Here is an 18,528-nt window from a genome sequence, read left to right as displayed (position 1 = left end):
AAACCTACCAGAAATATGGAAGACGGCGAATGTGGTCCCAATATACAAAAAGGGCGACAGACAAGAGGCACTGAACTACAGGCCAGTGTCCTTGACTTGTATACCATGCAAGGTGATGGAGAAGATCGTGAGAAAAAACCTGGTAACACATCTGGAGAGAAGGGACTTCGTGACAAATCGCCAACATGGATTCAGGGAGGGTAAATCTTGCCTTACAGGATTGATAGAATTCTACGATCAGGTGACACAGATTAAGCAAGAAAGAGAGGGCTGGGCGGACTGCATTTTCTTGGATTGTCGGAAAGCCTTTGACACAGTACCGCATTAGAGGCTGGTACATAAGCTGGAGAGACAGGCAGGTGTAGCTGGTAAGGTGCTCCAGTGGATAAGGGAGTATCTAAGCAATAGGAAGCAGAGAGTTACGGTGAGGGGTGAGACCTCCGATTGGCGTGAAGTCACCAGTGGAGTCCCACAGGGCTCTGTACTCGGTCCTATCTTGTTTCTGATATATGTAAATGATCTCCCGGAGGGTATCGATTCATTTCTCTCAATGTTTGCGGACGATGCTAAAATTATGAGAAGGATTAAAACAGAAGAGGACTGTTTGAGGCTTCAAGAAGACCTAGACAAGCTGAAGGAATGGTCGAACAAATGTTTGTTAGAGTTTAACCCAACCAAATGTAATGTAATGAAGATAGGTGTAGGGAGCAGGAGGCCAGATACAAGGTATCATCTGGGAGAGGAAATTCTTCAGGAGTCAGAGAAGGAAAAAGACTTGGGGGTTGATATCACGCCAGACCTGTCTCCTGCAGCACATATCAAGCGGATAACATCAGCGGCATATGCCAGGCTGGCCAACATACGAACGGCATTCAGAAACTTGTGTAAAGAATCATTCAGAACTTTGTATACCACATATGTCAGGCCAATCCTGGAGTATGCAGCCCCAGCATGGAGTCCATATCTAGTCAAGGATAAGACTAAACTGGAAAAGGTTCAAAGGTTTGCCACCAGACTAGTACCCGAGCTGAGAGGTATGAGCTACGAGGAGAGACTACGGGAATTAAACCTCACTTCGCTGGAAGACAGAAGAGTTAGGGGGGACATGATCACCACATTCAAGATTCTGAAGGGGATTGATAGGGTAGATAAAGACAGTCTATTTAACACAAGGGGAACACGCACAAGGGGACACAGGTGGAAACTGAGTGCCCAAATGAGCCACAGAGATATTAGAAAGAACTTTTTTAGTGTCAGAGTGGTTGACAAATGGAATGCATTAGGAAGTGATGTGGTGGAGGCTGACTCCATACACAGTTTCAAGTGTAGATACGACAGAGCCCGATAGGCTCATGAATCTGTACACCTGTTGATTGACGGTTGAGAGGCGGGACCAAAGAGCCAGAGCTCAACCCCCACAAACACAACTAGGTGAGTACTAGGTGAGTACGCACATACACACATACACATACACACACACACACACACACATACACACACACACACACACACACACACACACACACACACACACACACACACACACACACACACACACACACACACACACACACACACACACACACACACACACACACACACACACACACACACACACACACACACACACACACACACACACACACACACACACACACACATACACATACACACACACACACACACAAACACACACACACACACACACACACACACACACACTATCTATCCCAAGTTCTTTCCCAAGAGGCAGACAAGAGGAGCTCCAGCATATTTCAACAATCCTAAGTATTGTAGTACAGGTTGATGATAGTGAGTGGTGTCCCAGAGAACATGAAGGTATAGTGCCTTTGAAAAATAGGTGAGATAACGGGAATGTGCCAAGGGAAGTGAAAAATTGGATGAGAAAAAGTTGCCCTAGTGTTTTCAGGGCAGAGAAAAACATTCAAGATGGCCGCCGGCAAGAGGAAATACAAAACAGAGCTTCATTTTGCTAGATTCAATGAAGAAAGCATTGATATAACCAGTCTATACAACAAGTTGGTAAAATTAGATACTGTAGTGAACTCTCATGTAGAAATATTTAGTAAATTGAAAGAAAGTAATGACCATTTAAATAGCAAAGTTGAATGTCTTGAGGGTTTAGTGAAAGACATGAGCAAGGAAAAGAATCAATTGGAAACAAATTGCAAAGCCATGGAAGAAGAAAATAAACTCTTAAAAATAACTTTGGAAGAAGTTAAAGTAAATTTAAACATAAATGACTACAATAGGTTAGGTAAGGAAATTCATCAGGAGAAACAGCTTTTGTCAGCACAGATGGAGGACGTTACACAGGGAATAGAACAGTGCAAGAAAGATATGCAACTCACCTATGTACAAGTGGCCAAGGAGAAGGAAAAAATTAAAGAAGCAGTAAAGGAAGCCAAACACTGCAGCAACCAAGATAAAACAAACATTAGGCTTGAAGTGAGAAAAGAATTGGCATCTATCTTGAGATGATTTCGGGGCTTTAGTGTCCCCGCGGCCCGGTCCTCAACCAGGCCTCCACCCCCAGGAAGCAGCCCGTGACAGCTGACTAACACCCAGGTACCTATTTTACTGCTAGGTAACAGGGGCATAGGGTGAAAGTAACTCTGCCCATTGTTTCTCGCCGGCGCCTGGGATCGAACCCGGGACTACAGGATCACAAGTCCAGCGTGCTTTCCGCTCGGCCGACCGGCTCCCAGAGGATCTAACCCGAGGTTGGTGCAAAACACAGTTGATCGGAGTAAGTCCCTGATAATTTTTGGCTGTAAAGAAAAGGAGATAACATCTAGGTCAGAAAGAGCTGTAGAAGAAGCAAAAGTAGTAGATAAAATTGTTGGCCTCGTGGAAGGTCTTACAACCATAGAGAATGTGTGCGACAACAGGAGAATAGGCAGATATGTAAAAGGGAAAGATCGACCTTTGAGGATCACCCTAAATGGTGCCAAACAGATGTAAGAAGTACTAAGGAATGCTAGAAAATTACAAAGTGATAAGGATGGGAAAGTGTGTTCGTTAAGACGAGATCTTTCAAAAGAAGATAGAGAGAAGCTGAAACTGATTCTCGCCGAGGCAAAACTTTTAAATGAGAGCAGAAATGAAGAAGAAATCAATTCTTTTTTTCAACAAAGTGATAGGGGTAGGCAGACCAGTAAAGTGGTACATAAAGGCAAACCAACAAAATCATTAGAGAGAGGGGGAGTGAAAAATAAGAAGAGGGGAACAAGTTCCCGAAGATTGCATACACCAACATAGATGGAGTAAGATCGAAGATACTGTGATGTAATACAGCTGCAGACACCAGACATTATTGCACTCACGGAGACAAAACTTGAAGATGTTATTTTAAACGAGGTCATATTCCCAAGAGGCTACTCAATTTGGAGATGGGACAGAAAAATTAGGAAAGGCGGTGGCGTTGCTGTGCTGGTGAAAGAACACCTAAAGGTGAAGGAAATAATGACTGCCAATCCACAAGAAGTTGACATAATAGCACTAGAGATCTGCCATGAGAATGATAAACTAATGATCATAAATGCATATAATCCACTGCCAAGCAGCACGTGGTCAAAGGAGGAGCTAGATAGTAAACGAGAAGGTCTTATAACAATAATGAGAGAGATCATAGCGAGAGCGGATAACGATAGATCACGACTGTTGATAGTCGGCGACTTCAACTTGAAATCCATAGACTGGGAAGCATATGAAGCTAAAACAGAAGATTTTTGGACCTGTAAATTTGTAGACCTCATCCTGGAAACATTCTTGTATCAACATGTTAAACAAGCTACGAGGATGAGGGAAGGGGACGTTCCCTCCATGCTAGATTTGATATTTACCAGGAAGGAGGAAGAGATATTTGACATTCAGTACCTTCCTCCCTTGGGTAAAAGTGACCATGTCTTTTTGGGAATAAAGTATGCAATGCGTTATGATCTGGAAAAAATAAGAAGGTTGAAGCAATTGAAAAACCTGACTTCAGGAGAGGACATTATGGCAACCTTAGAATTTTTTTTAGTGAGTATAATTGGACAGACTTGTTGCTAGGGAAGGAAGTGAATGAGATGTATGTCAAGTTTTGTGAAATATATGATAAAGGCACAAATTTGTTTATACCAAAATAGAGATGCAGAACTAGGAAACAGGATTGGTTCAACAGAAATTGCGAGAGGGCCAGAGACCAAAAGACAAAAATGGAATCAATACAGGAAGAGGCCAAACCCCCAAACATACCCGCGATATAAAGATGCGAGAAACAACTACACGGCAGTGAGGAGAGAGGCAGAAAGAAATTTTGAAAAAGGGATTGCTGACAAATGTAAAACAGAACCAGGTCTATTCCATAAATTCATAAACAACAAATTGCAGGTAAAGGAAAATATTCAGAGGTTGAAAATGGGAAATATATTCACGGAAAATGAAAAGGAAATGCGTGAAACATTAAACGAAAAGTTCCAAAGTGTGTTTGTACAAAATGAAATCTTCAGGGAACCAGACACAATAAGAATTTCAGAGAACAACATAGAGCACATAGAGGTGTCTAGAGACGAAGTGGAAAAAATGCTCAAGGAGCTAAGTAAGAACAAAGCAGTTGGTCCAGATGGAGTTTCACCATGGGTTCTGAGAGAATGTGCACCTGAGCTCAGCATTCCTCTTCAGCTGATTTTTCAGGCATCCCTGTTTACAGGAGTTGTAGCTGATGTGTGGGAAAAGCCTAACATAGTTCCAATCTACAAATGTGGAAGCAGGGAAGACCCCCTTAATTATAGACCTGTATCATTGACAAGTGTAACAGTCAAAATATTGGAAAAAATAATTAAAACTAAATGGGTAGAACACCTTGAGAGAAATGATATAATTTCAGACAGACAGTATGGTTTTCGATCTGTAAGATCCTGTGTATCAAATTTACTCAGTTTCTATGATCGACCAACAGAGATATTACAGGAAAGAGATGGTTGGATTGACTGCATCTATCTGGACCTAAAAAAGGCTTTCGACAGAGTTCCACATAAGAGGTTGTTCTGGAAACTGGAAAATATTGGAGGGGTGACAGGTAAGCTTCTAACATGGATGAAAAATTTTCTGACTGATAGTAAAATGAGGGCAGTAATCAGAGGCAATGTATCGGACTGGAGAAATGTCACAAGTGGAGTACCACAGTGTTCAGTTCTTGCACCAGTGATGTTTATTGTCTACATAAATGATCTACCAGTTGGTATACAGAATTATATGAACATGTTTGCTGATGATGCTAAGATAATAGGAAGGATAAGAAATTTAGATGAATGTCATGCCCTTCAAGAAGACCTGGACAAAATAAGTATATGGAGCACCACTTGGCAAATGGAATTTAATGTTAATAAATGCCATGTTATGGAATGTGGAATAGGAGAACATAAACCCCACACAACCTATACATTATGTGAGAAATCTTTAAAGAACTCTGATAAAGAAAGAGATCTAGGGGAGGTTCTAGATAGAAAAACTATCACCTGAGGACCACATAAAGAATATTGTGCGAGGAGCTTATGCTACGCTTTCTAACTTCAGAATTGCTTTTAAATACATGGATGGCGATATACTAAAAAAATTGTTCATGACTTTTGTTAGGCCAAAGCTAGAATATGCAGCTGTTGTGTGGTGCCCATATCTTAAGAAGCACATCAACAAACTGGAAAAGGTGCAAAGACATGCTACTAAGTGGCTCCCAGAACTGAAGGGCAAGAGCTACGAGGAGAGGTTAGAGGCATTAAATATGCCAAAACTAGAAGACAGAAGAAAAAGAGGTGATATGATCACTACGTACAAAATAGTAACAGGAATTGATAAAATCGACAAGGAAGATTTCCTGAGACCTGGAACTTCAAGAACAAGAGGTCATAGATTTAAGCTAGCTAAACACAGATACCGAAGAAATATAAGAAAATTTACTTTCGCAAATAGAGTGGTAGACGGCTGGATAAGTTAGGTGAGAAGGTGGTGGAGGCCAAGACCGTCAGTAGTTTCAAAGCGTTATATGACAAAGAGTGCTGGGAAGACGGGACACCACGAGCGTAGCTCTCATCCTGTAACTACACTTAAGTAATTACACTTAGGTAATTACACACACACACACACACACACACACACACACACACACACACACACACACACACACACACACACACACACACACACACACACACACACACACACACACACACACACACAAATGGAATGCAATAGGAAGTGATGTGGTGGAGGCTAACTCCATACACAGTTTCAAGTGTAGATATGATAGAGCCCAGTAGGCTCAGGAACCTGTAAACCTGTTGATTGACGGTTGAGAGCGGGACCAAAGAGACAGAGCTTAACCCCCGCAAGCACAATTAGGTGAGTACAATTAAGTGAGTACACACACACACAGTGGGGCAGACAGCCGTGGTGGGAGGAAGTGGGTCTGGGAAGCTCTTGAGAAGCTAGTGAATTTGGGAGGGATAATCAAGTTACATTGAAGTAAAAAAGTGTATATGAGTGATTGAATAGCTAGTAAGCTGGCTCAAACCACAAAAAAGTGAAGAAAGAAAGTGGAAATAGCACTATTGATAATCAGTGTTGAACACATTGAGGCAGTGTGGAATAGTGGAACTGACTTAGAGTGGACGTGACCTCACCAGTTAGTGACCGACCGCGACCTCACACCTGACCCACTGCGTGGAATACTGGCTCGCCTATTTGTGTAGCAGATCTCGCAAGGTAATTTGGAATGCCTGTTTTTTTGGCTAGGTGTTTACTGCAATGGCAAGGTCAGGAAGGGTTTTAAGATCAATCACCAGCAGGGAGGAGGAGGAGGACAGATTTATAGATAAATTAATAAGTAAGTTTATAGAGAGAAGGGACGATTGAATGGAGGATCTAATCCAAGGGATTAAAAATGAGTTATTTTAGCAAATACAGGATTCGGTTCGGAGACAAAAATAGGAACGTATGCTCTATATTCAGGAAGAGATTAGGAAGGGCAGAGAAAACTGGGAGAGGGAATGTGTTCGGATCCCAAACGAATTAGGAAGGATTAACAGCATAGCTAAGGACAGAGGATTAGTGGGGGATGGATTAGTGAGTGCAGTTGGAATGGGGGATACCCAGGGGAGAGGCTACCAGCATGAGCGTGACTCACTGAGAAGGAGGACCATTATAATACAAGGATTATTCGAATCTGGGGCAGAAACAAGACAAGAAAGGATAGAGATGGAAAAATAGAATTAAATGAGATATTGAGATGTATTAGGGCCGAAATGGCAGCAAACAAGGTGGAACTCAGCCGCTGGGTTGGACCTTACAATTGTACCAAGAACAGACCTGTTCTGGTGCAATTCTCTAATGAAGAAGCAGCGGAGTACATAATGAAGAGCAAGCATTTACTCAGAGGCAGTGAAACCCATTACAATGTGTTTATTGAGAGGTATATGATGAAAGATGAACAAGTAGGCCACAAGGCGAGATGACAAACACGGCACCGTAAACCTAGCCTTTCATGAAGCCTCACCTCCCATGTCTCTCCCAGGTCACTTCCCAGGTCACACCCTCCCCAACCCTCCCCTCCTATTCCTTCGCCCTGCTTCAACCCCAACAACTTCCCTGCCCCTTCCACATTTGCACTTCCCCAACAACTCCCCAGCCCCTGTTCCATCGCCCATGTCAACGACCCTCACGGGACAAGGCCATACCCTCCCCAAACCCACCTTCCCACCCCTCCTTCCTTACTACTCCCTCCAACTTCCCCGCCCCTTCTACCCAATTGCCTTCAAATCCACCTGCTCCATTCCAGCTTCCACTGCACCTCTCTTCCCCTCACCCCCAAACCCCACCCAACCCTCACCCCTCCTTTGCACCCCGGATCCCATATAACCCCCTCACATTGTGACCCCTTAACACCTTTCCCCATTTCCCTCTTCCCCTCTTCTACCCCAAAACCCCCACCTACCCCTAATTCCCCCCCCCCCCTGATTCATTGTGACACTGATGTTGCCACAATGAATCGATATTTTTAGTTATCTTATCTAAACGCTAAAATAACTAACCTCGAGATGCTGATCAACGCGTTGCTTTACACTGCCACTGTTCTGCTGCACACTGCATAGGACAAAAACTACGTTTTTAGGCTCCCTGACCAAAATCTCAGGGGCCTAAAAGCTCCCTTTTGGGCCCCTGAGATTATATGCTAATTATATGCTACACGTCTCCTCCCCACCACAACTGACTACTAACTGTATGTATTCACCTAGTTGTGCTTGTGGGGGTTGAGCTCTGCTCTTTCGGCCCGCCTCTCAACTGTCAATCAATCAAGGCTGGGCAGACTGCATATTTCTTGACTGCCAAAAGGCCTTTAATACAGTACCGCACATGAGACTGCTATACAAACTTGAGAGGCAGGCAGGAGTACGCGGAAAGGCCCTAGCATGGGTGAAGAGCTACCTAACAGGAAGGAGCCAGAGGGTAGTGGAAAGCTGCGAGAAGTCGGACTGGCGAACAGTGACAAGTGGAGTACCTCAAGAATCGGTGCAGGGACCAATCCTCTTTCTAATTTAAATAAATGATATGTTTACAGGAGTGGAATTATACATGTTAATGTTTGCGGATGACGCAAAATTAATGAGAAGAGTTGTGACAGACGAGGATTGTAGGATCCTCCAATAGGACTTAAACAGGTTGCAGAGATGGTCAGGGAAATGGCTACTGGAGTTCAACACCAGTAAATGTAAAGTTATGGAAATGGGATCAGGTGATAGGAGACCAAAGGGACAGTACACAATGAAGGGGAACTGCCTACCTGTAACAATTCGAGAAAGAGACCTAGGAGTGGATGTGACACCTAATCTAACTCCTGAGGCACATATAAGTAGGATAACGACAGCAGCGTACTCTACACTGGCGAAAATTAGAACTTCATTCAGAAACCTAAGGGTGGAGGCTTTTAGGGCGCTTTACACTGCCTACATGAGACCCGTCTTAGAGTATGCCGCCCAATCATGGAGCCCCCACCTGAAGAAACACATAAGAAAACTGGAGAAGGTTCAGAGGTTCGCGACGAGGCTTGTCCCAGAGTTACGAGGGATGGAATATGAAGAGCGTCTGAAGGAACTGAACCTTACGACACTAGAGAAATGAAGGGAGAGAGGAGATATGATAGAGACATATAAAATACTCTGGGGGAATTGACAAAGTGGAAATAGATGAAACGTTCACACGTAATAATAACAGAACGAGGGGACATGGGTGGAAACTGAAAACTCAGATGAGTCACAGAGATGTTAGGAAGTTTTCTTTTAGCGTGAGAGAAGTGGAAAAATGGAATGCACTTGGGGAACAGGTTGTGGAAGCCAACTCTATTCATACTTTTAAAATTAGGTATGATAGGGAAATGGGACAGGAGTCATTGCTGTAAACAACCGATAGCTGGAAAGGCGGGATCCAAGAGTCAATGCTTGATCCTGCAAGCACAAATAGGTGAGTACAAATAGGTGAGTACACACCCACACACACACACACACACACACACACACACACACACACACACACACACACACACACACCTGTGTGTGTGTGTGTGTGTGTCTCACAGACACAGGGTGACACACTGTGTGTCTCACCCTGATTCCCCTGTTATCTAGCAGTAAATAGGTTCCTGGGAGTTAGACTGCTGTTACAGGCGGCTATTTTGGTGTGTGTGTGTGTGTGTGTGTGTGTGTGTGTGTGTGTGTGTGTGTGTGTGTGTGTGTGTGTGTGTGTGTGTGTGTGTGTGTGTGTGTGTGTGTGCGTGTGTGTGTGTGTGTGTGTACTCACCTAGTTGTACTCACCTAGTTGTGCTTGCGGGGGTTGAGCTCTGGCTCTATGGTCCCGCGTCTCAACCGTCAATCAACAGGTGTACAGATTCCTGAGCCTATTGGGCTCTATCATATCTACACTTGAAACTGTGTATGGAGTCATCCTCCACCACATCACTTCCTAATGCATTCCATTCGTCAAACCACTCTGACACTAAAAAAGTTCTTCCTAATATCTCTGTGGCTCATTTGGGCACTCAGTTTCCACCTGTGTCCCCTAGTGCGTGTGCCCCTTGTGTTAAACAGCCTGTCTTTATCAACCCTGTCAATTCCCTTGAGAATCTTGAATGTGGTGATCATGTCCCCCCTAACTCTTCTGTCTTCCAACGAAGTGAGGTTTAATTCCCATAGTCTCTCCTCGTAGCTCATATCTTTCAGCTCGGGTACTAGTCTTTTGGCAAACCTTTGAACCTTTTCCATTTTAGTCTTATGCTTGACTAAATATGGACTCCATACTGGAGCCGCATACTCCAGGATTGGTCTGACATATGTGGTATATAATGTTCTGAAAGATTCCTTACACAAGTTTCTACAGGCCGTTCTTATGTCTGCCAACCTGGCATATGCCGCTGATGTTATCTTCTTGATATTGGCTTCAGGGGACATGTCAGGCGTGATATCAACCCCAGGTCCTTCTCTCTCCCTGATTCTAGAAGAATTTCTTCTACTAAATGATATCTTGTATCTGGCCTCTGGCTCCCTACACCGATCTTCATTACATAACATTTGCTTGGGGTTAAACTATAACAACTATTTGTTGGACCATTTCTTCAATTTGTCCAGGTCTTCTTAAAGCCTAAAGCTGTCCTCCTCTGTCTTAATCTTTCTAATAATGTTGTCATCGTCAGCAAACAATGAAAGGAATGAGTCTATACCCTCTAGGAAATCATTTGTGTATATCAGAAACAGGAAATGTCCGAATACAGAGCCATGTGGGACTCCATTGGTGACTTCACGCCAGTCTGAGGTTTCACCCCCTCACTGAAACTCACTGGTTCCTATTGCTTAGGTACTCCCTTATCCACTGCAACACCCTACCAGTTACTCCTGCTTGTTTCTACTTCTTATACATCAGTCACTTATGGGGTATGTCATGGGCTTTTCGACTGTCCAAGAAAATGCAGTCCGCCCATCCTTCTCTTTCTTGCTTAATCTTTGTCACCTGATCATAGAATTCTATTAAGCGAGTAGGGTAAGATTTACCCTCCATTAACCCATGTTGGCGATTTGTTACGAAGTCCCTTCTCTTCAGATGTGTTACTAGGTTTTTTCTCACGATCCTCTCCGTCTCCTTGCATGGTATACAAGTCAAGGACACTGGCCTGTAGTTCAATGCCTTTTGTCAGTCACCTTTTTGTATATTGGGACTACATTAGCTGTCTTCCATTTGTCATGTAGGCCACCCGTCTCCTGTGACCTACTATACGAAATGGAGAGCGGCAAGCAAAGTGCTTCTGCACACTCTTTCAATATCCATGGTGTGATTCCGTCAACAGCATTTCTCCCCTCCAGATCCAACAGATGCCTCTTGACCTCATATATTGTAATTTCGAACCCTTCCAAGGCCGCCTCGTTTAATCCCACCTCTCCTAGCGGAGTGACGTCATTTCGTTTTATTGCTAAGACCTCCTGGAACCTATTGTTGAGTTCTTCTCACTGTGTCATTCTCTGTATACCTGTCCTCACCTGTTCTAAGTTTCATCACCGGTTCTTTCACTGCTGTTTTCCTCCTGATGTGACTGTGGAATTGCTTTAGTTCGGTTTTGGCTTTATTTACTATATCATTTTCATAATTTTTATATCCTTCTCCTCCCACACTAACATACTGATTCCTGGTTTTCTAGTATATCTTTCTGCTCTCTGATGTTCTGCTATTTTGGAAGTTCCTCCACGCCCTTTTGTCCAGTTTCTTTGCTTCCATACATGCCCTATTAAACCACGGACTCTTCTTTCTCTTCTCTGTGTTTTCCTTTTGGGCCGGGAAAACCCTGTTTACTACCTCCTGACACTTTTGGGTGACATAGCCCATCATGTCTTGAACGGACTTGGTTCTGAGTTCTGTGTCGCATGGTATATCCCTTAGGAAGTTTCTCATCTCCTAATAATTTCCCTTTTTGGTACGCCAACCCTTTATTGCCAGTTTTTTTTTTTTGGGGGGGGGGGTGAAAGAGATAAATCCAAGCTCTATCAGGTACTCAAAGATCAGCCCACTGTGATCATTAATTCCCAATGGGAGTTCCAACTTAAATTCTCTTCTATCCCACTTATTTAGGGTCAATATCAGATCAAGCATGGCAGGTTCATTTTCTCCTCTTATTCTTATAGATCCCTTGATGCATTGGCTTAGAAAGTTTCTTTTTGCCGCATCAAGCAGCTTAGCTCTCCATGTGTCCGGTCCTTCATATGGGTCTCTGTTCTCCCAATTTATCTTCCCTTTGTTGAAGTCTCCCATGATTAATAGTCTGCATCCGTTCGTGCTAGCGACAGAAGCTGCTCTATTCTATTAATGGTGGTCATGTTGTTTGAATCATATTAGTGTCTGGGTCTTCTGTCACTTGGTGGGGGGTTATATATTGATACAGCAGTAGACACCTATATGTGTCTGTGTGAACCAATAATTGGACTGGAATGTGAACAAGTAACTATCTTTACATATCCTTTGTAAAAGTTGTTAATCATGAATATAGTTACTATTAAATTAACTGATGTCAGTTAATTTAGGTTTGTTTGTGTTACATGTATCAGTGTTTGTGTTACAAGAATTTGACAGACTAAAGTGTGCAAGCAAAATAGTGTAAACTCTTTAGCGAAGAGTTTGTGTGAGTATCCATGTGTAGCCTTGTCAGATTGACTGACACGTATACCTTTTAGAGTTTGTGTGTACCTCTAATTGGTCTGACATTTGTGCATTCTTTTTTTATGTGTATCCATTGTAAAGTTCCATATTAGTAAATGTTTGTTCCAGAAAACGCTCTGACATATGTTGATGTGTGTACTCACCTAGTTGTGCGTGCGGGTGTTGAGCTTCATCTCTTTGATCCTGCCTCTCAGCTGTCAATCAACTAGTTTACATAATTCTGAGCCTATTTGGCTCCATAATATCAATATATGAAACTGAGTATTGGGTCTACCTCTATCACATCACATCCTTATTGGTGCCATTTGCTAACTATCCTAACACCTATCCTAATTTGTAAACTATCATAGAGATATTCCATTTAATATCTCTGAGCCTCGTCTGAGTATTCAGTTTTCATCTGTGTCCCCTTGTGCCGGTCGGCCGAGCGGACAGCACGCTGGACTTGTGATCCTGTGGTCCTGGGTTCGATCCCAGGTACCGGCGAGAAACAATGGGCTGAGTTTCATTCACCCTATGCCCCTGTTACCTAGCAGTAAAATAGGTACCTGGGTGTTAGTCAGCTGTCACTGGCTGCTTCCTGGGGGTGGAGGCAAGGTCGAGGACCGGGCCGCGGGGACACTAAAGCTCCGAAATCATCTCAAGATAATCTTGTCCCTTTGTTTAACAATGCTAAATAGTTTATCATTGTGCACCCTATCAATTCCTCGGGGAATTTTGTAGGTCGGAATCATATCTTCCCTAACTCTTCTGTTTTCCAGGCTCGTGTGGTTTAGTTCCCATAGCCTATCCTTGTAACTCATATCTCTCAGCTCTAGGACTAGTCTAGTGGCATACCTCTGAACCTTTTCTAACTGAAGACCATCCACACACAATAGCATGAAGAAGCGAAGACATTTCGGTTCCTTCTGTACCATTATCAAGACATGGAAATGGACTAAAATGAGGGGACCGAAACGTCGTAGTTATATAAACCTTCTGGAGAGAATGTGTCTGTTTGTTCATAATTTGAGGCCAGACACTGGCGGGAGCCTTATCCAAACCTATAGGGTAAATGATCTGGTGTACGGAACGACAAAGACTACTCAGAGAAGGTCTAAGTTAAATGATTTGCAAAATATTATTAATTATTTACAACATTCCCATCCGATTATGATGTAATAAATTCATCTCGATAATGAAATATTGCGGGAGATGCCACAAGACTTTTTCACCCTAAGAAAACATTATTTCCCTTCATGTAGAGTAATTTCCTTTCTAACTGATAATATATCTGATGCAATGGAAGAAGGGTTAAGCCAAAAAAATATTAAAAAGTTTTATTTTACAGTCAGAGTGGTAGACGGATGGAACAAGTTAAGTGAGAAAGTTGTGAAGGCCAAAACCGTCTGTAGTTTCAAAGTGTTATATGACAAAATGTATGGGAAAGATGGGACAACACGAGCATAGCTCTTATCTAGTAACTACACTTAGGCAATTACACCTAGGTAGTTACAACCACCCAGATCCATACACACACACACAGGGGAGGAGGGGGGAGTGGCCTTACTGATGAAAAAGGAATGGAGTTTCGAGAGATGTTTATCCCATATGGTTATCAGAGCCTACATAACAGTCATCATGGCGACGGGAGGACCCAGAGTAGTAGTAGCAGTGATATATAACCCACCAACAAATGGCAGAAGACCCAGGCAAGGGAATGACAGAAACAACATGGCAGTAATACTATAAGTGGGAGGTCAGCTTCTGTCGCCTCTAGAAATTGATCCTGAACGCTTATGCCGAGAACCAGGAATCTTCGTGTCCGAGAATGAACGAATTAGCAAATGACTGAAATATAGTGGCATGTGTAAGACATAAACAAAGGGGAAACTTCGCATTTAAACTCTCAATTCAATTTAGAATGCGTAACAACAATAATCAAGTCACAGATCTTATGGCAAATTTAGGTTTTGTAAGGATATAGGAGGCAAACATTAGTTCATAAACAGAGCTGAAGACGAGTGGAACAACCTGCCAAGGTTGTTCTTAAATGGTTTGACACCTAAACTAATAATTATAAACTTAAAATATAAATCATTAATATTAACCCATATTTAACTGTGTTTATAAAAATTTATTAGAATTTGTTTTAAATAAATTAATAAAAAATATTCAACATTAACTGGGCAGGAGCTTTCTTCAGTCTGGCCCATTCACAAAAAGTTGGAATTTGGATAAGTATATATATCAGCATGTGTATCTGTGTGTACCTGTGGCTTCCTGTGGGGGTATATGTTTGTTTGTGTGCATTAGTGTGTTTGAAATGTTCCCTGTTGAATATTTGTTCATCCTTCACTTTTATACAACACATTTACCACAATAACATATTCATACATCGTATAATGCAAGATCTGTGAAAAAAATTAGTATTCGCACTTAATCAAGTCACAGATCTGTCCATTCAAACACTCACCCACTTGCACGAAAGTAGGAAAAACCGGTATATCCGGATGTTAATCAGATTCTTGGTGTTTATACAAGATAAGATCAGTGAATATGAAATAATAATCAGGAGCCGCAGTAGTCCAGGTGTGGGAGCGTCCTCCGCGGCCTCACAGTCCGGAGGTCCAGCCCACAGGCTAGTTGATACTCCTTCATTGTTTCGTTATATTTGGTTCTCTTCCCTTTGCTGAGGACCTGCATATACATTCGAAACTGATTTACCATTTTGAAACAAATTCCTTTATAAATTAAAGCTAAGTCAAATATTGAAGTAACTAATTAATATTATCAAGTCATAATATTAATAGCATAACAATGTAATATTAATATTACACAGTTGTGTAAACAAGAACACCTTTGCGAAAGCACCCAATCTCCTTGATTATTGCAGACGATGAGTCACAATAACGTATCTTAAATATATATTGACCAAACCATACACTAGAAAGTGAAGGGACAACGACGTTTCGGTCCGTCCTGGACCATTCTCAAGTTGATTGTGGTCGACTTGAGAATGGTCCAAAAAGGACCGAAACGTTGTCGTCCCTACACTCTCTAGTACGTGGTTTGGTCTCCTTGATTATTATTATATCAAACTATCAAACTAGGAAAATATGTAAAAAGTTGTCCTAAACTACCTCTTGTTCTATCTCGATACACTTGCATGTTTTTTGCACGGAAAAACTATTATTATATATAAATATTATTGTTCGTAAATTATAATATGCAAAATGTAAATAATTGAAAATTGTATTGCTGTTTATAATTTATTAATTCAAAATTTTATATACAAAAGTTTTCATTCGTGTACAGTCACTATGAAAAATAGCGTTTCGGGCGTTTGTATTTCCATAATACAAATTTTCAATGGAATTCGACCCGCCAAATCGTTCAACAATCAGGTACCCACTCACTGATGGGTGAACAGAGGCTACAGTTAAGGATTGGCGCCTAGGCATCCTTCCCGACCAGGATACGAACCCACGTGAATACACTCGCGAAGAGCCGTGTTAGAGTTTTATCACTGCACAAAGGGACTATTAAAAATTATCATGTTCATGACTTGTTCTAATTGACTGTACATGCTAGTACTCAAGACTGATCGTGGCTTGTACTCAAGAGTGATCATTGTTTGTACTCAAGAGTGATCAGTCTTGAGTACAAGCCACGATGAGTGCTCAGTTTGCACTCAAGAGTGATCATTGCTTGTACTCAAGAGAGATCATTGCTTGTACTAAAGATTGATCATAGCTTGTTCTCAAGACTGTTCATGGCTTGTACTAAAGATTGATCATAGTTTGTACCCAAGACTGATTGTACTAAAGACTGATCATGGCGTATACTCAAGACTGATCGTGGCTTGTACTCAAGACTGGTCAAGGCTTGTACTCACGACTGATCATAACTTCTGCACGAAACTGATCATAGCTTGTAATCAAGGCTGATCCTGGCTTGTACTCAGGACAGATCATGGCTTGTACTCAAGACTGATCATAGCTTGTACTCAGGACTGATCATGGCTTGTACCCAGGACTGATCATGGCTTGTACTCAAACCTGATCATGGCTTGTACTCAAGACCGATCATGTTTTGTACTCAAGACTGATCATGGCTTGTACTCAGTACTAAAGAAGGCCTTGTACTGATGTTCCTGGTTCACTTTTGCCCTCTTCTTTGATTCAAAATAATGCTAATTTTTCATTTTTGTTCACAAATCAATTCCTGTAAAATGCGTGTATTTTGTAATCATTTTTCCTCTTACCTTGTTAGCTTTTGGCGTATTCAGTACTCTGTAAAGTTCAGCCACCACGTTCAGGGATCAGTCGAGTAGCAAACAATGTTCTTGTTTCTAATATTTTTTTTTTATGTTGGGGATTCCACATTGTGACTCCATATTAGAGACTTAGTTTGACATACGAAAACACAACGTGAAGCGAGCTTTTTTTGTCCAGAATATTGATGGTAACAAATCTATGCCTGGTCTGCACCCACAGCTTATATTTTCCAGGTAATATTTACTTCCACTGGGGATAAATATGCACACTGGGTACTCTGAAGCATGAGCCTTCATCATGGCTTTTACTGATCTTGTCATTGACGCATCGCATTAATGTGATTTCTTTGTGCGCATGAGTGGACTGGTGATACTGAGATGAGTTCATGAATGGGATGCTAGAAAGGGAGGCAGCTTAGCTTAGATTTTTCATAGTTTCCAGATTTTTTATAATAATAAACAACTTTTGGGGGATCTTTGGGAATAGATGACTTTATTGGGATGAAAAATATTTAGGTTTCCAAATGGTGCTCAGGTTTTTGCAAGTGTTGTTAATTTGATCGTTTTCCAGTATCATTTATTCTGATTTTATGTTAGGTTTCTACTTCGATTTGCTTGGAACTAACGATCTATTTAAAATAAATATGAAAGTCTTTAGTAAAAATAAAGAAATAATAGTAGCGTCCTCAGAGATTATAGGCTGGAACTCGGGTGTGTGAGGCCGTGGAGGACAGCCTCTCAGCTGGGCCACTACAGCTCCTGATTGTCATTTCCTTCATACAGATCTTTTCTTGTATGAATACTTTGAATCTGATTATCGGACGGAAGTCCTTGTATTGGATTGTTTTGCGTATGTTCTCAAGTTTAAGCATCAATGATATTGGTATCTTCAATGATCTTGAATTATATAATGTGTATGAATATGCAAACGCACTCTAAGTTATTTCTGTAAATGAATGACGGACGCATACTCAACATAGACCATCCAAATACACACATTCGTCAACACATCATATACACAGAGGAAAAAAGGGACACACACTTCATGTAGCACATATTTACCTTATCTACGTCCGTAACGTTTTTGGACATGTGAGACCTAATTTATCTTGATAGTTTCAATACTTGGTTTATACAGCTTTGTTTATGCCTTATATATATTTACATATTTCAGATATAAATCATTTTGTTCAATTTCTGAATCTCAGAGAGGGAGATTCCTGACACTATGGATTATTTTGGTCCTTCGTTGCATTTTTCAAGATCATTTCTGGCCATTTTGAAGTATAGAGACCAAAACTGGACATGGTAGTGCTAGTAAGGTGTCAGTAGTCAGGAAAACAATGAAGATAGCAGATTAGTGGTCTTGTTGCTTATGGTTCTATATATTAAGCTAACTATCCTGTTATTGCATTTACTTATATTTTGTTGTCTTGGTTTCAAATATTAGACAACTACTTCATCTATATTCCTTTCACAGACTGTTAACGGGATCACAGTATTGAGCTTTATCTAATGTT

The 18,528-nt window shown here is 41.6% G+C and overlaps 1 protein-coding gene across 1 annotated transcript in view; it reads right to left on the bottom strand.

Moving 5' to 3' along the window:
* LOC138363566 (uncharacterized) overlaps positions 1-16,706 on the bottom strand; it is a 28,845-nt gene extending 12,139 nt beyond the window's left edge. The window contains exon 1 of the mRNA XM_069322923.1: positions 16,628-16,706. Within this exon, the coding sequence (XP_069179024.1) occupies positions 16,628-16,706 (79 nt within the window). The remainder of the gene's footprint in view (positions 1-16,627) is intronic.
* Positions 16,707-18,528: the final 1,822 nt, after the last annotated feature.

The sequence above is a fragment of the Procambarus clarkii genome, chromosome 11 (genome assembly GCF_040958095.1).
Source record: "Procambarus clarkii isolate CNS0578487 chromosome 11, FALCON_Pclarkii_2.0, whole genome shotgun sequence".
In the NCBI taxonomy this organism is placed as follows: domain Eukaryota; kingdom Metazoa; phylum Arthropoda; class Malacostraca; order Decapoda; family Cambaridae; genus Procambarus; species Procambarus clarkii.
This window is presented reverse-complemented; position numbering and strand designations above follow the sequence as displayed.